Source organism: Myxine glutinosa, chromosome 7 (assembly GCF_964187855.1).
Source record: "Myxine glutinosa chromosome 7, kmMyxGlut1.1, whole genome shotgun sequence".
Lineage (NCBI taxonomy): Eukaryota > Metazoa > Chordata > Myxini > Myxiniformes > Myxinidae > Myxine > Myxine glutinosa.
The window spans coordinates 17,760,498-17,785,274 of NC_136267.1; the positions used below are offsets into that span (position 1 = coordinate 17,760,498).

Consider the following 24,777-nt stretch of genomic DNA (forward strand, 5'->3'; position numbering starts at 1 on the left):
ATGACGTGGGAGCGCAATAGTTTAAAGGGACGACTGGGAAGCGCGAGTTTCAGAGGGGAGTAGTTAGCTGAGATGATGCCGTGTGTGTGAGAATTGAACAGGTGTGAGAACTGGACAGGTGTGTGGAGCAGTGTGTGAGTAGTGAGTGTTGTGGATCAGCGCGAATGCGCTTGGGGAGAGAAGGGTGCAGGTGGCACCAGGTGTGAGAGCACAGGTGTGCAAGGAATGAGTGGTGTGGAGAGAGTTGGAGTAAGTGGTACGGAGTGGTGTGCATGGTGCGAAGGTGTGGATGGGGGAAGAGTGGACCCCTTTCACGAGTACCCGGGGCGGGTAGTGTAAGTGTTAGGTAGAGGGTATAGGTAAATTGTGGGTGGATATTGGCATTTGTGGTGCGGTTGCAGAATGGTATTGTGGATGGGTGCATTAGTGTTGTGGAAATGGCCGGGCGTGTAGCCTGTTAGTGTGTGTAGTTGGTTGGGCACTCCACCACTGTGAGGATGTCGGCCAGGTGAGGCCGCAGGTGGGCTCTGGGAGCCGTTAGTGTCAGTGGGGCCCGAGGATCCGGAGGACGGACCCGGGTAGCCCAGTGCCAGAGAGGGCACCGAGTGGGGAGAGCGCCAGAGGGCCTTCCCCAGGTAGTTAGGTTAGGGTGAGGAGCAGGTAAGCTCGGAGGCAACTGCAGTGGTGGAGGTGTGCAGGTGGGTAGACCGGCTAGGAGAGCTACACGTCGCGGCCCAGAAATTGTGCGAGGGCACCGGGAGATGAATCGGGGGAGTGAGACCCCAAATTGAAAAGCACCACAGTTTGGTCAATGGGAATTGGTTTTTAGAACCCATAGTGTAAGAGGGCCAATGGTTTGGCAGGAGAAAGACCCCGGGTAATGTAAAGTTGTTAAAGTCATTTAGGAAATAGTTAGGATTGATGAACCTGTCGCACCATACGCAGCCACTTACCTGTGGTGATGATGACTCCACACCTGTGTTTTCTTTGTTCTGTGTGCAGGAAAGGAGAATTGCTGTTGGATTTGTGAGACGCATCACGACGTGGATGAGACATTGGGGTGATTCCATCTCTCCCTCCTTAGGAGGGACTGATGATGAATTGGTGATGGCAAATTTTGATGTTGAGTTGGAGATGGCAAATTTTGATGAGAGTTGGAAATAGCAAATTTGATTGGTTAGGAGGGAGAGAAGACGAATTTGGTTTATGGGAGGAACGGGGAAGACAGTAGGGACGTTTGTTGATTTGTAAAGTAGATGTTTATGGGTAGTGTTGTGTTTTGTGGATACAGTAAGGGGTAAGGGAGGGGCCATGTAGGTTACCTGGTGGGGGGGTTGTTGATTGTCGGCCAGGTGAGGCCGACAATCAACATGTAGGTTACCTGGTGGGGGGGGGGGGGGGGGCGTACGGTAGGAACGTACCTGTCTCACCTGGTTCCCATGTGCCCCCAGTGTGCATTACCTTACATTGCGTGCACTTTTGCGCCCTTACCACCTTACTCACTTGTCTTTTCTTTTGTCTCCCACCTCCGAGGATCTGGCTTTGGGGCAGAGAGAGAGGAGAGAGAGGTGCTGGCTCCGCAGTTGTGGGCCTGCACTTTCGCTGCTTGCTGCCTGGATCGATACACCATATGGACCGCAATGTTTGTGGCCGCCCACCATGGACCGCAGTTCTTTTGCGGCCAAGCACCACCCGTGGATGGACCTCTGGGTCAACGTGGCACCTATGCCATACAGGTGAACCACTAATAGTTGGCCCCCTGACGGCCACAATAAGGAAATGGACGCGGTTGGCGCCTTTCTTTATTTTCTAAGGAAGCTAGAAGGCCAAGCACTTCAGGAAGGCAAGACCAGCGGCAGAACATCGGCCGGCTGCGACACCACCGGTGATTTATAAACACTTTATTGGTGCACCGGATGGTGCTGACTGTACATGATGGGGTGGTGCTTTTGGTGCTTGGAAGGGGTGCTCTGCACATTATTAAAGGCCGTAAGGCCACAGAGCACTCGTGGGTTGGTGTATCGATGCTGGCATGCGTACTCTCTCTATGCATAACATCTGCATGTGTTCCTCCAAAAACAGGTCCTGGATCGTAGTGTAAATATCAGTGTAGTCTTGTGTAAATAATGCTCCCTACCGGCTGTATGTTTAGTTTGAGGATTCTTTCCGCGATTCGGTTATCCTGTGGGTGTGTTTCTGTGAGGAGAAGGGTGCAACGTCGCAGGGGGACATATTTACTCATTTGTGAACATCTGTAAAACTGTCGCACTCAGGGTAGAGTTAATAGTAGAGGGAACTACATCTGAGTGCCACACTAAAGTAGGTAAAAATTTATCGGGTCGGGACGCCCCGAGGGTAGAGAAGGGTGCAATGTTGCGGATATGGGATTTGGCCTCCATCCATATCCGCTTGTAAATATTCCCCTATTTCCCCAATACTCCCCAACTATCCCCAATCCCCCATTCCCTAATCCCATTGTCTGTAAACAACACTCTGTAGAACCGACCTTCCCCTTTTTCCCCCATTAAATGTCGTGCCCAGGTCCACCGCATCTCACGTAGACAACTTTCGGACATCTTGCTAGTTATTCTTAGTCTATGTCAGTTAAGGACTCGTTTCCATTAATTCTGACTTCGTTGCACCAGAATGTGATTGTATGGCACCAGTAGTGAGTTTAGGACCTCCCCATACCTCCTCCCATCTTCCTCATGAAACAACAACAACAACAACTACAACAACAGCGCGCGGGGAGTGTGCGTCCTCCCTCCGGCTTGGTTAGCCGCCATTGCCCACGTGCTCCGACGGGGTTACCACGAAGGGGCTGACTGTCGGCCCCTCGTCAAGGGCGGAGCCCGGTAACCCCCCGCACCCAATAAGAAGCAATGGGCCGATTCCATCTGGGGCGGAGCTAACGAGCCGAGGGCGTGTCACTCCCCGCTGGATATACGCAGCCACTTACCGGATGTGACGAGAGATGCGCCCCCAGCTTGAGGAGAACCAGACCACCACCTCCAGCGCAACGATACCTCCCTGCATCTTTTGGGCCGCGCTATCCTGTCCCTGAGCCAAGGTGCACCTTGTGCTGTCCACCGACTACCTGCCCTTCCTTGCCATCAATCCCTGTGTGAGTCAGTTTTGTCCTGTTTATCTGTGGTCTGTCGGGAATAAGATAAGTGTGTCTAAGTGCCTACTTTCCTATGCTGTCCCTCTTGTCCTTGTAATCTCAACGTTCCGAAATATTATAACCTCCTCCGGAGGTCTTGAGAACTGTACCCCTGGTGTCGTGTCATTTAACCCAGCCGTTGTGTCCTTTCCTTAATTGATTTAGCATAGCGCGATTTGGCCAACGTTCGAGTATAATCGGGTAAACTGTGCAGACGCGGTCATACCAAACCGCTCGGTAAACTAACATCCAAAACCGCGTCTGTAACAATATATATATATATATATATATATATATATATATGTATGTAATAAAAAAACTATCTCTGCACAGTATTTATAATTTACACACTTTTACTAAATTACCCACATTATCCTAATCCTGTCCTTCGAACTAAGTAAATACACAGAACTAAGTAAATACAAACAGCTCCCCAAACTGTATCGGCACAAATTCTGAAAACAAGGTAACAGTTATAGTATTTAACACATTGAGATATTATTTCTAACAAATGATGATCGCCTTGACTGTGAAGTGAGCACTAGAGGTAGTTGCAACTCTTCCTTCCAATTAAGCAGTGTATGGTCGACTTGATGGTAGCATGAGCTGTGGAGACAGTGGTAACAATTTTTTTTAACAAGGGTAATTGTGAAGCAGAGGACAAAGATGGAGCAGAAGTAGATGTTAAATGTTCTGTGGTGCAGTGATCCTCAGACACTGCGCTTCATTTAGCACTTATGGAAGCGTACCTGTTTGGATTTATGACTTCAGACTGACCGTTGAGAATCTAGTGTCTGTGCAAATATACCCATTTGAATGTATTACATCAGCCTCACCGTGGAAAATCACTTGTGCATGCTATTGTGTTGTGTCACTAGCACAGCACGAGTTCACAAGACGTGCAGAGATAGTTCACCCCCAACCAAAGATGAGCCAAACACCTTTATTGGGCTTCGCTGAGGCCAAACATCCAACACACACCTAGCCTATGGCGGTGTCCTTTTTTGAATGGATGACACATCAGATTATGACTCAATGTGATCCCAACGAAAAGATTTCATCAACGTCTCTCTCCTTGCTCCGCTTCCTCTGTCTGTTGACATCTGCTTCACACATTTTATAAGCTGCCTGACTTACCTCTCAACAGCCGATCATACAGATGCCCATGTCTCCAAGGCACTAACGCGTTCTGGCATGGCCACAACCGCCAAGACAAATCCCTGGCATATCACTCAGCCGTATGCTGTCGTTGAACAATCATGACTGCCTCTCAGCCATGTTGAGTTGCTATTGTTACGTGCCACGTTTACGATGAATATCAACATAGCTCACCTTACTCTCCTCTAGTACTTGTGATAAATTCCATTGCAAATACTGAATGATTCCATGATGAACCAATAATAATTGTGCACATACTATATGCTAAGTCCCATAGCAACAATAATTACATCATCGACCATTCTACTCAATGAATGAAAATAATAACAATAAAATAAAGAATTTCTCATTTTTTATATACATGTAGTCAGGGGATCGTGTCCACCCACAGGTCGCAGTGGGATGATGACGCCCAAAATATGGTAACTACATCCCAAATTATGGAGCCAGGTGTAGCCCAGATTCCGAGCAGTGGGAGTAAACCAGCCGTTCAATCAAGCACCATGGAAACGGGACTAGTGCCACAAAGTTTGTAATCAAAAACTATCTCGAAAGAGTATTTATAATTTACACACTTTAACTAAGTTACCCACATTATCCTAAACTCATCAAATTGTATGTACTAGGGCATGCCCGTACTATATCTATATCTAAAATTATATCCCCCCCTCTATTTACATGAAATGGTTTGGTCCATGAAATGTTTTGGTCCATTCGCAACGCCAAAGCGAACGGCGAACGCTTTACATGAAATGGTTTGGTCCATGAAATGTTTTGGTCCATTCGCAACGCCAAAGCGAACGGCGAACGGCTTGCGAGTACAGTGACAATCCCCCCCCCCCCCCCTCTATTTACATGAAATGGTTTTTATTAGTTTTAAAACATAGTTTAACGCCAACATAGCGCCAACATAGTTTGCAAACGTGAAATAAATGAATACGCTCTCAAATGTGCCATCCGAGGCAGAGTGTGTCCGCCACGTTCGGCACACGCGATAGCTCGCTGCTCTCTGATTGGTTGAATCGTTTTTTGGACATAGCTCGGTCAGTAATTGTCCGATTAATATGAAACCTTGAAAAGGCACATCCTCGGGTCCCCAGCAATATACCTGGCAAGTTTAAAGTATATCGGACCCGTGGTTGTCGAGAAACAGCGGTCACAGACAAACAAACGTACAAACGTACAAACAAACAAACACACAGAGATTACTGGAATTATAGATAGATGTATGTATGGCTCCACATAATTTTTATTTTTTGGGGGGGTGCCCAGAATTTTTTTTTTTAAGAAAACTGTAAAACTTGTTTTCTACGAAATTTCAACTTTGGAAAAAAAAATGGATATTTATGCATACATTGATTATTGAAAAGTCCAAAACACATCAACCGGCCTTTGTTTAATGGAGTAGGATAGAAAATGTTCATTTCTTAACGAACAGAAGGATATTTATTTTGATTGGACTTCATCATCACTACGTTAGAAGTCGACAGCCCTTACACTGATCACAGGTGTCTTCACATTGGCACACTCATGGTGATATTTGTGTCATTGTACTTCTGCACATTGCTTCTGCTGAAGTTTGTTGACCTGGTGAAGAAGCGCCCCGATCTATCCGCTAGTGCTGGATAGCTCTGACATACTGTATGTCAAAGAACATTTTGTCATTCTCTGCGTCGTATTCGAGTCATTGGAATTTGTCCTTCCTTGCTGCCTGGAACTTTCTTTCCAGTCTATTCTCATAATCAATCTGCTTCTTGGGATGGGTGGTCCCACAATCGGACCCCGTAGCCGGAACATTACTGATAGAGGCACCAGCCGAGCTAGCTGATGTACAGACCGAACATGAGGGCACACTCTCCTCTCAACAACCCATCAACCTCTCGACCTTTGCAACAGGAACTGTTGCAATAGGAACTCTCTCTCCTCTCGACTTTCTTCCCGAATCTCCACATTTGGTCTTAATCTGCTTCATTTGGTCTATAATCATAATTATCAATCTGCTTCTTGGGATGGGTGGTCCCACAATCGGACCCCGTAGCCGGAACTTTACTGGTAGAGGCACCAGCCGAGCTAGCCGAGCTCGCACGAGGGCACACTCTCCTCTCGACCCCCTCAACTTGTCCTCTGCGCGACAGGAACTCTCTTCTCGACTTTCTTCCCGAATCTCCACATTTGGTCTTTTCGCAGATGCGAAGCCAAATTGGGCGTCTTTTCTCTGGCTCGTTCCTCTGATTTATCTCAATAGATTGGTGACCTCTCAATTAGTCTGGCCCTTAGGAGATCTCCGACCCCTGGCCTTTACTCTTAGGAGGGGGTGAGGGTGACATCTGTATTTATTGATATAATTATATTTTTAACATCTCCCTGTTAGCTGACTTTAAGGAAAGTTTAATTCCACTGTTATTATGATTAAAATAAGTTTAATAATTTTCCACGGACCAATGGCCCACTAAGTATTTGCAGGTGCCTTCTGCTGGTATGCTTCCTTTTCACCCGTGTTGTACATTGAACACTCCCAAAAGCGCATTTGCATATTTTTAACTGGAAGAGTGTGTATGTTTATTGTTAGGTTTGGGGTTGAAATCTTTGCCGGATGCATCTTACCAATGGGCAAGGATGACAACAGAGATGAGACAATTCCAGCAAGGAGCAAAAGATGCAGAGCTTGCCAGAGTAGGCTGGATGGAGACAGGTGTTTTCGACTGTTTCCACTTTTCCACACGACTGCCTGCAAAGGAAGACAAAGGTGAGAGGCCACAATTAATTAGGCATGAAAAGTAGAAATATGAGTTCCAGAATTTTCTGTCTGGCAATTGCGTTTGTGCCTAAAACTTGGCCTATTCGGCTCGTGAGGAAGGCCGTAGGTGTTGTACCTGCTTACTCATCAAAGAAAGCACTTGTACAAATTCTGATGAGCTAAACGTGTGACCAACATCTTTCCAAAATCAGTGGCAGCAATCTCATATTTTTTTGAGAACTTAAAACAGGGTTTCCCATGCCAAAATTGTGATTTGTGTTGCTTTGGAACCAAAGAACAGTGCAGCGGAAAAGTTGTCACACGAAATCATCCAGCGCAAAGAGCGAGCATAAACATAAGGACGGCACAATGTAACGCTTTGTGGAAACGCACCTACGTCCATAGCCCTACAAAGACCTCTATTGTTTTCAAATGCAATCCCTGATGGGTAATAATGTTTAGCTTGACGTGCATTCTGAAAATTGATGGCTTTAGAATAATACCCTTGCCACACTACATCAGAAAAGCAACCCTTTGCGAGGCGCGCTGGAAGCGGAATGACAGACACTCAAATCCACAGCCAAGCCATCCCAAAAAACCACACAATGGCAGTGCAAGGGTGACCTGTTACACACCTCCATTCCGTGACAAATGGGGGAAGTTGCAGTGTGGTGAGGCGCAGCGAGGTAAAGGAGAGCTGGAGGATTAGCACGCCAAGGAGCAAGCAGCGACGCGAAATGTGAAGCATGAGCTTTCTGTTTTGTGCTTTTCTGTCAATATGCATCAAGCATACATAGCCCGTGGAAGTGAAAATGGAACAGAGCTCTGGTGAGTAATTTGTGAGTTTATGCAGCTGGTGTATTCTTTCGACTTCACACTATTTTATCTCCGTGATGCTTTCATCTTCATACTACTGGTAAGACACTGGATGGAGCCCTGGTCGGTCCTATTAGTTGCTTCAAATCCAAAAAGGATCAGGATGATGCGTCTTGCAATAATCGTTGTAACCGTTTCGTACAGACAGTGTGCAAACCGATTTCTTTTTTCAAGCTGTTACTAAGAACCCGCCGTACTCTTCCAGGTCATAAAAAAAAAATTTAAACTGAAAGAGTTCGATTTCATCGTGCACGGGACTTGGAGGGGAAATGTTACGACTTCAAGTGGAGTTCATAAAACACCGCACCCCACACGGTCTTGACAAAAAAAAGGACATGGGTGGGTTCTGCGAGCGGCAAATATGATTGGTTGAGGTGATGATAAATGCTGTAATATTTTGTCTGGGTACTGCTGAACGAAAGGGTTCAAAAAGTCACGAAAGGGTGATTGTGTTCTCCCATGCTCAAGTATATAATTCAACTGAAATAAAAGAGAGATTTTAAAGGTCGTATAATTTTTTTTTGGAGGTATACCGCTGTTGATGCAGCGTCTTTTACACCACCCTATCTAACACATTGCATTCGTTTTTCGTGCCTCTTGTTTGTGTCCTTTATGACCTCCTTAAAAACAGTAAGTTTCTTGTTTGGAATGATTTTCAATTTTGTTTGACTATCAGGCAGAGATATAGTAAAAACATTATCTCACTCCTCTCCACGCATACGCGATCGGGTAGAATTCAGAGCCAAAGTACTGATAAACTTCAGGTATTTTCCGATTCATGTTCCAATTTGTGTTCAAAATACAGCATTCAATTTCAATTAAGTTGTTCCTCGATCATAAACTGACGTTTGTGGACAGTCAGACAGATATAAAGAGAGACAAAGTAAATCAATTGCATAACCCCGTTGTTTGCTTCGCGTGCACGGGGTAAAAAGAGATTTTGAATTTCCATCCAAAGGAATTGTAATCAGTGCTCCCTTGAGAAAGTCAATTGTAAGAGAGATAGAAGGATCGAAAATCAATGAAATGCCAATCATTTCAAAACCAATTGATTTACATGTCTCCACACGTGAGATTGTTGCAGGAGCATCAATTGGACCATCTGGCAAGTTTTAACAATCAATTGGAAGCCAACCAATTATGCAAAATATATACATAAAGTCAACTTATCGACCATCAGGTGCATCGCGTGTCTGCTGGTATCAAAAGCAATTTTTTTTTTTAACTTGTGAAACGGCTGCCATTTGAAATGCAAATAACTCTCACATGCTGTGGCACCATCTGTCATAATTTTCTGGTGGCTGTTAAAGATCCCAAGGTGTCTTTCGCAAGAGTAGGTCATCGAGTGATGATACCTGAGCCAAATGTAAAATTTCTGTCCAAACCTACAGGGGGGTGCATTGATCGGCAGTAGGGCTGCGCCCTCAAATATATTACGCAATCAGCAGCCAGGTGATGCATATAATTTAATTGAAATGGCAAAATAAAAACATAGGGGCAATACCCCGAGCGCTCACCTTGTAGAATAAACAGCATACTGCACCGACTAAGGGTATTTTAAACCAATTTCAATAGTTGCTAGAAGTCAGAGCAGCATGTAGAATCGTACTAACATCATAAGACTTTAAACAAAAAAAATCAACATACCTATTTTGGGGGGGAAACCATCCCTCCCCCAACCCCATATACCTCCTAAGACCCCAATTTTTCTAATGCCTTGAACAAACATTGGTACATCATGGATGATTAAGGTTGTGGTCAAGTTTCATCGAAATTGTGTGTGTAGATTCTGAGAAAAATGCAAATTCCTATTTTGGGGGGGTCAAACCTGGACCCACTTTGACCCCCTTAGACTTCGATTTGCTTCGTGCCGTGAACAATGTTCGGTACATCACAGGTGATGAAGGTTGTGGTCAAGTTTCATCGAAATAGTTTGTGTAGTTTCAGAGGAAAAAGCAAATTCCTATTTTGGGGGGTCAAACCTGAATCCACTTTTACCCCTGTAGACCCCTTAGACCCCGATTTTTTAAATGCCGTGAACAAACGTCACAACACAACAAATATCATTTTGCCAAATTTGGTCGCAATCTCATCAGCGGTTTCGGAGAAGAAGTTTCAAGTGTTTACGGACTGACGGCCGGACAACGCGCCATCGTATAAGCTCCCCTGAACTTCGTTCCAGGTGAGCTAACCAATGAATGAAATAAATAAGGAATGCAATGTTCTCTCGTGAGACAAAGTTAAACATGAATACAACTCCTGATGGAATTCAACATTCTCACACTGAATGGGCATTTGGCTTGTCGCTAAAACCGCAAGTGGCATCCAGTTATTGTACACCACTCCTTTCATATTCCCAGGCGTTGCATGGTGTCATTGCCAGGCACCGAAGGGGGCCCGGCGCTGCATGGCGTCATTGCCGGGCACCGAAGGGGGCCCAGCGCTGCATGGCGTCATTGCCAGGCACCGAAGGGGGCCCGGCGGCGCTGCATGGCGTCATTGCCAGGCACCGAAGGGGGCCCGGCGATGACGCACGCAGAATAGGAGTACTCAGTTTTCACTTTGTTTGCTTGTTTGTTTGTTTTGTTTTATTGTTTGTTTTCTTTCTTGTTTTCTTGTTTGTTTGTTTGTCCGGACGATATCTCAGCCATCCTTTGAGCTAGGAAGCTGAAATTTGGGCACAATAGTGAGTACGTGCTTTGGCAAAAACAGTATTATATATATATTTTTGAGTAATCAATTAATTGATTAATTACTTAATTCTTATTGATTTATCAAGTACATATTTATTTTCTTTCTCATCTGGGCAATATCTCAGGCACTTTTTGAGATAGGAAGCTGATATTTGGACAAATACAGTGACCAAGTGATTTGGCTGTAAAGGATACTTTTGATTTATTGATTAATCAATTTATCGATTCATTATTTAATTATTTGATTACTGACCTTGTTAATTTTTTTTTTTTAAGTGACAGATTCGGATGAAACGGTGGTGGTTTAGGTATTCTATTAGCCAATTGATTAATAATTTAATTATCTTACGATTGCTATCATTTATTTATTTCTGTTATTAATAACTTATTTATATTCTTTCTCATCTGTGCAATATCTCAGGCACCTTTTAAGCTTGGAAGCTGATATTTGGACACAGCACGACAGCAGTGACCATGTTATTTGGATGCAAAGGATATTTTTGCTTTATTGATTAATTAATCAATTTATTATATATTGATTAATCAATTAATCAATTACTTGTTTAATTATTGATTAATTAATTATTTCATTAATTTTCAAAAAGTTACACATTCGGCTGAAACGGTGGTGGTTTAGGTATGCTATTAGCCAATTGATTAATAAATAAATTATTTTACGATTATTAATTATTAATCACTTAGTTATTTTCTTTTTCATCTGGGTAATATCTCAGGCACCTTTAGAGCTAAGAATCTGATATTTCGACACAACAGTGACCAAGTGATTTGGCTGCAAACGATATTTTTGATTTATTAATTGATCAATTTTTTCGATTAATTATTTATTTAATTAATCTTCAAAAAGTTACACATTCGGATGAAACGGTGGTGGTTTAGGTATGCTATTAGCCAATTGATTAATAAATAAATTATTTTACGATTACTATTTATTTATTTTAATTACGCAATTAATCAATCAATTATTGTACACCTCTCCCTTCCAATACCGTCTCGATGTACTTTATGCCGCGCGTTTTATGTTGGCAATACAGCGCGCTGGAGTATGTATTATTTATTTATTTTTCATGGGGGCGGTGTACTTTGAATGTATCTGTACTTATTTATTTATTTTGGTGAAAGTTTTAATTTTTTTCCTCAAATGGTTTTGCAGTTTATAAAAAACATCCTTGGTTTTGTAGGAATAATCAAGGTACAACAAGGTCTACAAAGGCAACATGGAGTCACTCATTAGTATTTGTCCACATTTTCCCAACGATAACAACATTGAAAACATGGAACAACAATTAAAATGGTGAAGCAATGGAAACATGATGTATGCAAAATGCAAAGGATAAATTTGCCAACGGCTTGACTTCCATTTGCACCACGCTTCTCAGTAACATTATCCGTATATCCAAGTGCTGAAGTACCTTTTGGGGTTGAGTGAAGAAACTCAGCAAAAAATCAAACCAAATGAGATGGCACCATTGACCTTTGTGTGATATTTGAGAAAGTGATACATGCAATGTTTATCAATGGCATCAAACACCCAAACAGATGGAAAGAAAAGTGAAAGGATAAGTGTTTCGGGTTGAAAAGAATATTGTGACTTCAGATTCAGGAGAGTGGAATGAGTGGAAGGTTTAGCATGAGGAGAAAGTGAAGGGGAGGTGAGAAAGATGAATTAAGCAGCGAGAATAAAGTGAAATACAGTGGCCTGCAATAGTATTCACCCCCCTCCAAAGTTTTCACATTTTGATGCCACCTGAGCTTATTTCATGATTCTTTCAAATCAAACTTAATATACAGTCTTCACAAACTACTATAAAGTGATAAAGCTGAAAAACTGTGGATAAAATGTGAATAACTCAGATTAACAGAGAAAATCAGATAATTCTCAGTTGTATAAGTATGCAAACTGCATAATTAACCCTAAATCACTGTGGAATGAATGAATGAATGATCGTTTTAAGGCCATTTTTCCCCGCTAGAGCGGGGGTTAGCCTTGCGGGCCCCATGACAATCATGGTTCCCTGTTTGAGGCAATGTTTTTATGCCCGGATGCCCTTCCTGACGCCAACCCTTGGTCATGCTCTTACGATGCGCAGGGATACAGTGTGCCTATTCTGAATCGGGGTACACACCGTGATCACTGTAGAAGTGTAGATTAACCCTTAATCAAATTATTTATTTTTAAAAGTTGCAAAATAAGTGTAATGGGTTTTACCTGTGTGTAATCAGTGGTTTAATTTAATAAATAAGCTTCCCCACTTATCTAAGGAGTTTAAGGTACAACTCACTTGGTCAACCAACAAGGCAAATATGAAGACCAAGGAGCTTGACAAAGATGTCAGACATGAAGTGGTGGAGAAGCACCGTTCAGGAGAGGGTTATATGGATATTTCAAAGTCACTCATGATCCCTTTGTGTACGGTGAAATCCATCATTAAGACGAGGAAGACGTATCATACCACCCAGATCAGGTCACCCATCCAAACTCAGCATCCGGGGAAGCAGGAAACTGGTTTGGGATGTCACTGTAAATCCAAGAATGACTTTGAAAGATCAGCAAAGCTTTATGTCTGAGATGGGGGCCAGTGTTCAGCAATCAACAATATCTGTTCCCTTCACAAAGCTGGCCTCCATGGACAGGTAGCAAGAAAAAAAATCCATTACTGAAAAGAAAGAATCCATTTTTCATTACTGAAAAAAGCTCGTATGGAGCTCGTGAAAAACCATCTTAATCATACTGCAGGGATGTGGAGAAATGTTTTATTGTCAGACGAGACAAAAATTCAACTTTTTGGTCTGAAATGAAAGTGTTATGTCTGATGCAAGCCTAACACTGCACATCACCCAGTCAACACCATCTCTATTGTCAAGGATGCTGGTGGCATCATCATGTTATGGGGATGATTTTCATCAGCAAGGACTGATAAGCTTGTTAGGATATAAGGGACAATGTACAGTGCAAAATACAGGAGAATCCTTGATGAAAACCTCCTTGAGTCAGCTATGAATCTAAAACTAGGTAGGATATTCACATTTCCACAGGACAATGATCCGAAGCACAAAGCTAAAGCTACACTGGATTGGCTGAATAAGAAGAAAATAAATGTTCTTGAGTGGCCCAGTCAAAGTCCTGATGTGAACCCAATTGAACATTTGTGGTGAGACTTGAAGATTGCAGTCCATCGATGATGCCCATCAAAGTTGGCAGCACGAGAGCAATTTTCACATGAACAATGTGCAAAGATTTCACTAACTAATCGTGCAAAACTGGTAGACCGACCCAAAAAGACTCGTAGCAGTCATTGCTGCAAAAGGTGCCTCCACCAAGTACTGACATAATGGGTCTGAATACCTTTGCAACCAGTAAATTTTGATTTTTCACATGTTTTTTGCAGGTATTCCTGACATGTAACCTCATTCAACTATAACTTGGTTTCATCTCCAGTTATGAATAAAAAAGTTCATTTGGAAATTCTGTTTCTACATAATTCATCTAAATAAGGCATTATTGGATGGGGGTGAATACTTTTGCAGTTCCCTGTACCAAAGTGATGTAAAGAATGACTTGATAAGAATAATGGAACTGAGGAACGAGACAATTGCTAGTGAGCAAGGAAATTCAGCAGTGATTTAGTGTTGGGTGGTGTTGAGAAGACACAAACGAGGCCATGACTGTGCAACGAAGGAGTGTCGTGACCCGACTACAGAGAGACACAGCGACAGAAGAGCGAGGAGAGAGACAAGGACAGAATATCGAGGTGAGAGAGAGAGAGAGACAGAGAGATTACATAGAAAGATAAAAGAAGAATGGAGATGGGAAAATAGAGACAAAGAGGAAAATGTAAAACTTGAACGAGGCAATGATATAATGAAAAAATACAGAAACAGGATGAAAAAAAACACAACAGAAGATAAGAGATAAACAACATGGAGGACATTATGAAATAGAAAGAAATAACGAAAAATAAATACGAACACACACACACACACACACACACACACACACACACACACACACACACACACACACACACACACACACACACACACACACACACACACACACACACACACACACACGTTCTTTACAGCAAGCATTTCATGATTATCATTGCCTTTTCAGTATACAACTCGATATAGAAAGATAATGAATGACTCATTAATTGTCAGACAAATGAAAGGAAATTATATTTTGTTTTTGTCCGCTGACTCCTTTCATCCTTTTGGTTTAGCGGTTTGAAGCGGCCCCAGCTAGTCTGGTCTGTGTCAATGTGACCTTTATTTTGTCTCCCACACTCTTATGTGATAAAAGTCACTACCAAATGTCTCCTTGATGTGATCGCTTCAGGCATGGCACTTTGAAATGGCTGCAGAAACTTTCATTTTGAATCTAGCGCGGCTACTAAATAACGGAAAAAAACAACTATTCAAAGGACGAGGGAAAACTTGCTCCTCGCCCTATTCCTAGTACCTCATTTACAACCTGACTTGCTTCCATGACAAATGTAACCAAATTTACCATGGTAAAAGTGAATAGCTGGAAATCTGTGGCCATGTCGAGTTGGGTGTGGCAGGCCTTGTGTTTAACTTCGTGGGTTCTGATTGGTTGATCAGATGAGCCTTGTGTCTAACTTCCTGGGCCCATCCTGAACATCTGCACCAGAGGTCTCTCTGGCTGACATGTTATAAGAGCGCGATTTCAAATGAATACGAAACACAAATAATGAGGAAGATATGGAGACAGTATTATATATGTATACATATATATATATTGTTGCGGTTTTGCAATAAAGGCAAACCCCCTATAGTTAATTGCACGACAATATGTAGCCTGCAGTAGTTAGTTATTTCTTATTAAATGTAACGATTAGCTCCCCTCCCAATGTTCAGTAATCCACACCAATATGCGTTGAGTTAGGCAGGATTCCAACCTCCTTGTACTGGTGAACAAAGACCGTGGTTCGTGTGGATTCCAACCTCCTTATACTGGTGAACAAAGACGTTGGTTCGTGTGCAGGGAGGCGTGGCTAAAAATACAGTCCACGTGATCAACCGAGACTGTGGTGGGCGTGGCTAACAGAAAAGCCCACGTCACCAGCAGGCGACCAATCAGGTCGAGCCCATGTCACCAGCAGGCGACCCATGGTGGGTTGTAAAACCTTCCCAAATGAAAGAGGGAAGGAGGAATGAAACCTTCCGAGAGGGAGGCAGGGCTGAATGACTGCACATGACCAACCTCGGCCAATGGGAAGCCATTGAACCTTCTAGGACATTCCACCCGATAAAGGTCTGCGCCCATCGTCATTTGAGCTCTCTCTCGGCATTCATCTTGAAGCTGGCTGTCCGACGTGCTGGTTTGTCCTTCCTGTGCTGATTCTTCATCCGAGCTGAGTCGAGCATCGCCTGAGCTGAATCGTTCCTGGAGCAGGGATCGTCGTTCGTGCTTCGTCCTTAGGACCTTCCTTCATCCAAGCTGCACATCCGGATCGAACCGCGCACTGCGCGCAGAAGCGGCCACCCTCGAGTCCACGTCAGCACATCGATCGGTACAAGGTTAACCTGTGCGTTTCATTCCCAGTGTGTGTGTGCAAGGCGCCTGTCGGGGTCTAGGTAAGGTAAGAATTGATAAGCCTGCCTCCCGTCTCTTTTTCTGTGCCTTGTAAATAAAAGGCTGTACATTTTGTTCTTTTCAAACCTGTTCGTATCGTTCTTTTCTCCATTGGCCTAGCATAGCCCGAACAGAATTTGACTTGAATCAGGCCCAGAAATCACGCAAGGTAACGCCGCGACCCACACCGTGCGAACTGCTTGGCACAGCATAAGGTGTGGGAACGCGAGGGTTCAATACCCGGTCTTTCTGGCTGGTGTCCTTGAAGGTATTTGGGTTTAGTGACCAGCAACCCTTCGGCGCGTGCCTGGGAGACTGGCGATCGAAGTTGCTTCGCAACCCGTTGACCACGAGTTTAGTGGTGGCCTGTGGGCAAAAAAATGGTGTCATAAACCCCCCCCTTAGTACGTCGACCAGACCCGGGATCCGCAACAATATATATATATATATATATATATATATATATATATATATACATATATATATATATATATATATACATATATATATATATATATATATATATATATATATATATATGAATGATCGTTTTAAGGCCATTTTCCCCGCCAGAGCGGGGGTTAGCCTTGCTGGCCCCATGACAATCATGGTTCCCTGTTTGTGGCAATGTTTTTATGGCTGGATGCCCTTCCTGACGCCAACCCTTGGTCGCCTCTTATGATGCGCGCAGGGATGCGGTGTACCTATTCTAAATCGGGGTACACACCGTGATCATTCATCCCAGCAAGCTGGTACTCAATTTGCCGACCTCAGAAGGATGACAGGCTGAATCAACCCCCCTGGCGTTAATTCAGCGATCGACCGGGATTCGAACCCAGGATCATAGGATCCCAAGCCAGCACCCTAACCGCTAAGCCAACACCAGGCTATATATTATATATATACATACATATTACATATATATATATATATAAAACAGTGTGTGTGTGTGTATGTGTGTGTGTGTGTGTGCGTGTGTGTGTGTAATGTTACCGATAAGACTCCTAAACGGAGAGGCTCACGTAGGACGAACATGGCCGAGACCATATTTGACGAGATCCATATTTTTTATTCATATTTACCTCAGCGCATTTCAGCGAAGTACCCGCTAATCTCAGCCGGTTCCAGAGCAGCTCGCTGATTCGCTCAGAGCGATCACGTGATGTTCCATTCCCGCCGCCAGACTGATTCGCTCAGAGCGATCACGTGATGTTCGATCCCGTCACACGTCACACGTTTTTTCACCTTTTATGCGATCGTGTTTTGTATCGATTTTGTGCGATATGAATTAAATGTCTTTGAAACAGCTGTGAAACGTCTTTCCACAACCCTTCCGTAACCGATTGGAGCAGTTTATTGCCGCACAAAACGAGATCCGCGAAGCGAGTTGGTCGAGTCGTGCTGACCAAGATGGCGACACGGCGGCTTCACTTTTCACGGAGTATGAGCGTTCTCTATATTTTCAATTCAGTGCGCCCGTGATTTGTGGCATAGACATGACCATTGGGCCTTCACGGTGTAATTTGTGCGAGGCTTTTGTCCGAGTGAGCTTGAGTCGAGAGGGCGAATGTACGGGTTGGGAATGTACGGGTCTCCCTTCCCCCGCCCGGCAACGCCGGTACTGGAGGACGTCACAGGATCGGGGAGTCTCCAAAATCCGCTTCGTGCTGTTGCGAATATGCAGGACTATGTCCGATTGTTGTGCTGCTCTCCGACCATGAGAACTGCAACGTCATTGTTGACTGGCCATCCCCTTCCCTCCCCTTCTCCCCCTCCCCTTTTCCCCAGCCCCCTCCCTTTTCCCCCTCCCCCCTCCCTTTTCCCCCCTCCCCCTCACCTTTCCCCCCCCCCCTTTCCCCCCTCCCCCCCCCTTTGCCCCCTGCCCTCCCCCTTTTCCCCCTCCCCTCCCCCTTTCCCCCTCCCCTCCCCCCTCCAATCCCTCACCCTCCCTCCCCATCCCCCCCTGTTCCCTCTCCCCCCCTCCCCCCTCCTCTCCCCCCCTCCCCATCCCTCACCCTCCCCATCCCCCCCTCTTCTCCCCTCCCCCCCCCGTTCCCCTCCCCTTCTCCCCTCCCCCCCCATTCCCCTCCCCTCCCCGGCAATGCCGAGTACTTCTGCTAGTATATATTGTTGCGGATATGGGACTTGGCCTCAATATCCGCTTGTTAAATACTCCCCTATTTCCCCAATACTCCCCAACTATCCCCAATCCCCCATTCCTAGTCCCATTGCCTGTAAATAACACTCTGTAGAACCGACCTTCCCCTTTTTCCCCATTAAATGTCGTGCCCAGGTTCACCGCATCTCACGTAGACAACTATAGGACATCTTGCTAGTTATTCTTAGTCTATGTCAGTTAAGGACTCGTTTCCATTAATTCTGACTCTTCGTTGCACCAGAATGTGATCGTATGGCACCAGTAGTGAGTTTAGGACCTCCCCTTACCTCCTCCCATCTTCCCCATGAAACAACAACAACAACAACTACAACTACAACTACAACAACAGAGGGAGAATGGGGGCGGCGCGGCGCGGGGGGAGTGTGCGTCCTCACACCGGCTCGGTTAGCCGCCATTGACCATGCGCTCCGACGGGGTTACCACGAAGGGGCTCCCTGTCAGCCCCTCGTCAAGGGCGGAGCCGGTAACCCCCCCCGCACGCACCCAATGAGAAGCAACGGGCCGATTCCATCTGGGGCGGAGCTAACTCGCCGAGGGGCGTGTCACTCCCCGCCGGATATACGCAGCGACTTACCGGACGTGACGAGAGATGCGCCCCGAGCTTGAAGAAGAGCCAAGTCGCGACCTCGAGCGCTGAGAGAGACCTCCCGCATCTCTGGACCGGACCGGGTCGATTCTGTCCTTGAGCCAAGAGTGCACCTTGAGCCATCGACTACCCGCTTTCCTTGCCATCAATCCCCGTGTGAGTCAGTTTTGTCCCGTTTATCTGTCGTCTGTCGGGGCTAATATAAGAGTGTGTCTAAGTGCCTGTCTTTCTATGCTGTCCCTCTCATTCCTGTAATCTGACCTTCCGCAATATTATAACCTCCTCCGGAGGTCTTGAGAACTGAACCCTTGGTGTCGTGTCATTTTAATCCCAGCCGTTGTGTCCTTTTCCATCATTGATTTAGTATAGCGCGACTTAGTCAACGTTCGAGCATAATCGGGTAACTTGTGCGGACACGGCGGCCATTCCGCTCGGCCCACCATAACATCAAAGTCGTGTCTGTAACAATTGGTGTCAGGAGTGTCGGATTCGGACCTGGGACTAAATTCATTTAGCCCAAATTTTGGAACACCAATTGTACCACTAGGGTAACAATTGGTGTTGGGGAGGTAGAATTCGATCCGGAGCGCGTTTCCCGCGCTCGAAATTATAACGGCGAAATTTGAATTTGTTTTACGAAAATAAAAACCCGAATTTTGAAAGTCGCGCTATGGCGGATCAAGACAGCTGGGGTCCGGTAGGGGAGAGTGAGGCAGGGTCGGTCCAGGACCAAATTGAGGGACGTGAGGAGAGCGAAGCAGCGAGGGTAGCAGACGCGCAAAATGGCGCCTCGCTGGTCACCGCGCCCGTGACCGTGGCAGCGCCCCTGGTGGATTCGAACCTTTTCCTCCTGCAAATGAGGGCCCTTATGGAACAAATGGGTGAGCAATTGGGAGACCAAATTAGAGGTCTGAAAAGCAGTATGGGACAAATGGGGAACCGGATGGAGGCTCAGAATGAGCAAATGAGGGTTGATAGTGAGCGATTAGAGGGCCAAATGGGGGTAATGGGGAACCGGATGGATGCTCAGGGTGAGCGATTAGAGGGCCAAATGGGGGTAATGAGGGACGAAGCGAGGGGTACCGGTGAGGGGTTAGACAATAATTTTAAGGGATTAGACAAGAAATTTGGGAAATTAGACAATAGATTCGGGGAAATACAGGAGGGGTTAACGGGGGTAGAAAACAGAATGGCCGCTCAAGAGAATCAAATGGAAGGGATGCAAAAAGGGTTAGAGGGGTTAGAAAACACCATGGAAGGCAAATTGAGGGACATGAGGGACCAAGCAGAAAGGGAAGTTAAACAAATGGGGCAGCAGATAGAGGGGGTCAGAATGGGGGTAGAAACCAAACTGGATGCTCACAGGGAGGAAATGGAGCAGATGAGGGTGGCATCTGGGCAGGAGATGCAAGTGATGGGAGAGGAGATCAGAAGAGGAGTGAGTGAGGAGGTCGGAGGAGTGCGCGAGGAGGTGAGGCACTGTAAGGAGCACATGGAGAAGGAGGTGAGAAAGGGGACTATAAAATTGCAAGGGGGCATAGAGGACCTGACGCAGGAGGTGGAACAGCTGACGGAGGGACAAAAAGGACTAACGGAGCAGGTTCAAAGGAACACTGCGGTATTAGGAGGTTTAAAAGCGACACAGAAAGAACTAAAAGACGACTTGATAGCGACGAAGAGGGAATGTCAGATGGTACGTGAGGGACTGACAACGAGGTTGGACGAGGTGATAGAGGTAATGGAGACGAAGGACCGGCAGGTGAGGACGCACCTGGAAACGGTCAAGGTAGCCTTAGAGGACGAGCTTGAGGAGACGTACCGGGGAATAAAAGAGGTGAAGCAGAAATTAGAAGAAGTGGAAGAAGGGGTGAGCGAAATTAAGAAGCGACGGAGAGAGGATAAGAAAGAGATAAAAGAGGAGGTAAAAGAATTGGTCCAAAGTCTGTATTTGGATCGTGATGATGTGCTCATTGACCGGATGAGGGATTCGCAGGTGATGGAGGAGAAGCGAAGAGGAAGAGGACCCGGTGTAAGTGGTGACCAATATGGTCGTGCGTATGATGCGCCAGGGGATTTAAGAAGTTTGGGGGTCGAGATGGACCCGGGTGTTCGTGAGAGGCCGTTGGTGAAGTGTGCGACAGGTCTGGTGTGCGAAAAAGGAGGTGTGCGAGAAAGTCCGACTCTGGGGTGTGTGAGGAAAAAGTGCGTGCCAAGGAGTGAGGGTGCTGGCGAGAGTGAGTCGGTCGTAGCGCGTGTGAGAGGGAGCACATGGAAGCGCGGTGTGGTGAGTGTTACAGAGGGTGTGACGGGAGAGTGTGCGCAGGAGGGTGTGCGAGAAAGGTGTGTGACGGACAGGTGCATGGGGAGTAAGGGTGAGTGCGTTGTCAAGAGTGGTGGTGAGAGTAGTACGAGTGACAAGGAGCATGAGTTGGTTGTGACAGGTGAGAAAGGATGCACACCTGGAATGGTAGAGCGTGAGTGGGAATGCACGCTGGAATTGGTAGTGAGGCACGTGGTTGGGTGTGCGAATGAGAGCACACCTGTGATTGTCACAGAGGAGGTGACAAAGGAGGGGCCGCAAAGAGGTGTGTTGGTGAGGTGTGCGACCAACGAATGTGTGCCAAGGTGTTCGGTGGTCAGGTGTGTGACCAAGGCTGTGAGTGGAATGAGAGTACCTGGGTGTGTAAGGAAAGGTACGAGGAGCATGGAGACGGCTGGATGTAGGAGCACGAAAGGGGTAGCGTATGCGTGTAAGAACCCAGGTGAAGCATCGACGGTAACCAGGTTAGAGGTTAGGTCGACTTTTAGCCGAATCGGGCCCTCGGTGCGTGCCGGGCCTCGCGTGGAACGGCCGCGTCCAGGCTCCACTAGGTGGAGCGGGCAGCTGGATAGGAAGGGTCGTCATGGCGACCACTTTTTGTTGAGGCATTCCGGCAGGTCGAGATCGGGACATTGGATGGCTCCACGCCGAGGTGGTGCGTGGGATCTCGGCCCGGGTAAGCCCCCGTCCCTGCCCCGAATGCCGGACGCATCCAGCCGCCGGCACAAAACAACCAGCATCCATTGCTTGGCTTTACGAAGCCGGGCTTTGGACAGGAATTGGCGCACCGAGAGGCATTAGTGAGTAGACAGGGTGATGAGGTTAGTGTTTTGGCCCCAAAATTAGAGAAAAACAAAATTTGATGATTGGCAAGGGATTGGCAGTAGTGATTGGCAGATGATGGGTAGTGATTGGCAAATTTTTGATTTGTTGAAATTTGATGTGCAAAATTGGTAGTGAGCGATGGGCCCCTTGGGTAAGGGTGGCATCCCTGCCACCCTTCCCATAGTGGGGCAAATGCGCAATAGCTTATGGGGTGTATGGCAGTGAAAACTAGCCCGGGTGGGTTAGGTAATATTGTAGGGATCTAGCGAAGCTGACATTAGGTGACGTTAAGTTTAGTTAGTGACTGATACCTGTAGTGGGGACGCAGGTAGTTTCGTGTGGATGATAATGACGTGGGAGCGCAATAGTTTAAAGGGACGACTGGGAAGCGCAAGTTTCAGAAGGGAGTAGTTAGCTGAGATGATGCCGTGTGTGTGAGAATTGAACAGGTGTGATTGCACAGGTGTGCAACTGGACAGGTGTGTGGAGCAGTGTATGAGTAGTGAGTGTTGTGGATCAGCGCGAATGCGCTTGGGGAGAGAAGGGTGCAGGTGGCACCAGGTGTGAGAGCACAGGTGTGCAAGCACAGGTGTGTGGAGAGAGTTGGAGTAAGTGGTACGGAGTGGTGTGCATGGTGCGAAGGTGTGAATGGGGGAAGAGTGGACCCCATCACGGATACCCGGGGCGGGTAGTGTAAGTGTTAGGTAGAGGGTACAGGTAAATTGTGGTTGGATATTGGCATCTGTGGTGCGGGTGACAGAATGGTATTGTGAATGGGTGCATTAGTGTTGTGGAAATGGCTGGGCGTGTAGCCTGTTAGTGTGTGTAGTTGGTTGGGCACTCCACCACTGTGAGGATGTCGGCCAGGTGAGGCCGCAGGTAGGCTCTGGGAGCCGTTAGTTGTGGATGGGGCCCGAGGATCCGGAGGACGGACCCGGGTAGCCCAGTGCCAGAGAGGGCACCGAGTGGGGAGGGCGCCAGAGGGCCTTCCCCAGGTAGTTAGGTTAGGGCAAGGAGCAGGTAAGCTCGGAGGCAACTGCAGTGGTGAAGGTGTGCAGGTGGGTAGACCCGCTGGGAGAGGTACACGCCACAGCCCAGAAATTGTGCGAGGGCACCGGGAGATGAATCGGGGGAGTGAGACCCCAAATTGAAAAGCACCACAGTTTGGCCAATGGGAATTGGTTTTTAGAACCCATAGTGTAAGAGGGCCAATGGTTTGGCCGGAGAAAGACCCCGGGTAGTATAAAGTTGTTAAAGTCATTTAGGAAATAGTTAGGATTGATGAACCTGTCGCACCATACGCAGCCACTTACCTGAGGTGATGATGATGACTCCACACCTGTGTTTTCTTTGTTCTGTGCAGGAAATGAGGATTGCTGTGGATTGGTGAGACGCATCACGACGTGGATGAGACATTGGGGTGATTCCATCTCTCCCTCCTTAGGAGGGACTGATGATGAATTGGTGATAGCAAATTATGATGTTGAGTTGGAGATGGCAAATTTTGATGAGTTGAAAATGGCAAATTTGATTGGTTAGGAGGGAGAGAAGACGAATTTGGTTTATGGGAGGAACGGGGAAGACAGTAGGGACGTTTGTTGATTAGTAAAGTAGATGTTTATGGGTAGTGTGGTGTTTTGTGGATACAGTAAGGGGTAAGGGAGGGGCCATGTAGGTTACCTGGTGGGGGGGGGGGGCGTACGGTAGGAACGTACCTGTCTCACCTGGTTCCCATGTGCCCCCAGTGTGCATCATCTTATATTGCGTGCACTTTTGCGCCCTTACCACCTTACTCACTTGTCTGCTTCTTTTGTCTCCCACCTCCGAGGATCTGGCTTTGGGGTAGAGAGAGAGGAGAGAGAGGTGCTGGCGACGCAGTTGTGGGCCTGCACTTTCGCTGCTTGCTGCCTGGATCGATACACCATATGGACCGCAATGTTGGTGGCCACCCACAATGGACCGCAGTTCTTTTGCGGCCAAGCACCACCCGTGGATGGACCTATGGGTCAACGTGGCACCTATGCCATACAAGGTGAACCACTTATAGTTGGCCCCCTGACGGCCACAATACAGAAATGGACGCGGTTGGCGCCTTTCTTAATTTTTTTGAAAGAGGCAAGAACACCAAGTGCACCACACGAAGGCAAGACCAGCGGCAGAACATCGGCCGGCTGTGACACCACCGGTGATTTATAAACACTTTATTGGTGCACCGGATGGTGCTGAATGTGTTATGGGGTGGTGCTTTTGATGCTTGGAAGGGGTGCTCTGCACATTATTAAAGGCCATAAGGCCACAGAGCACTCGTGGGTTGGTGTATCGATGCTGGCATGCGTGCTCTCTCTATGCATAACATCTGCATGTGTTCCTCCAAAAACAGGTCCTGGATCGTAGTGTAAATATCAGCGTAGTCTTGTGTAAATAATGCTCCCTACCGGCTGTATGTTTAGTTTGCGAATTCTTTCCGGATTCGGTTATCCTGTGGGTGTGTTTCTGTGAGGAGAAGGGTGCAACGTCGCAGGGGGAAATATTTACTCATTTGTGAATATCTGTAAAACTGTCGCACTCAGGGTAGAGTTAATAGTAGAGGGAACTACATCTGAGTGCCACACTAAAATAG

The 24,777-nt window shown here is 46.3% G+C and overlaps 2 protein-coding genes across 3 annotated transcripts in view; one reads left to right on the forward strand and one right to left on the reverse strand.

The window, feature by feature from the left end:
• Positions 1–7,461, reverse strand: part of GRIK5 (glutamate ionotropic receptor kainate type subunit 5) — a 516,667-nt gene extending 509,206 nt beyond the window's left edge. The window contains exons 1-2 of the mRNA XM_078782648.1: positions 7,456–7,461; positions 6,926–7,049 (exon numbers count right to left, since the gene is read on the reverse strand). Coding sequence (XP_078638774.1) covers positions 6,926–7,049; positions 7,456–7,461 — 130 coding nt within the window. The remainder of the gene's footprint in view (positions 1–6,925; positions 7,050–7,455) is intronic.
• Positions 7,462–7,850: 389 nt separating this feature from the next.
• The window catches only part of LOC144892897 (uncharacterized), a 37,379-nt gene continuing 20,452 nt past the window's right edge, over positions 7,851–24,777 (forward strand). The window contains exon 1 of one of the 2 annotated variants that reach the window (XM_078781321.1): positions 7,851–7,886. Coding sequence is in view for 1 of the 2 variants with exons in the window: in XM_078781322.1 (XP_078637448.1) it covers positions 7,871–7,886 (16 nt within the window). In the remaining variant the exon portion in view is untranslated. The remainder of the gene's footprint in view (positions 7,887–24,777) is intronic. The other variant, XM_078781322.1, reaches the window with a different exon arrangement.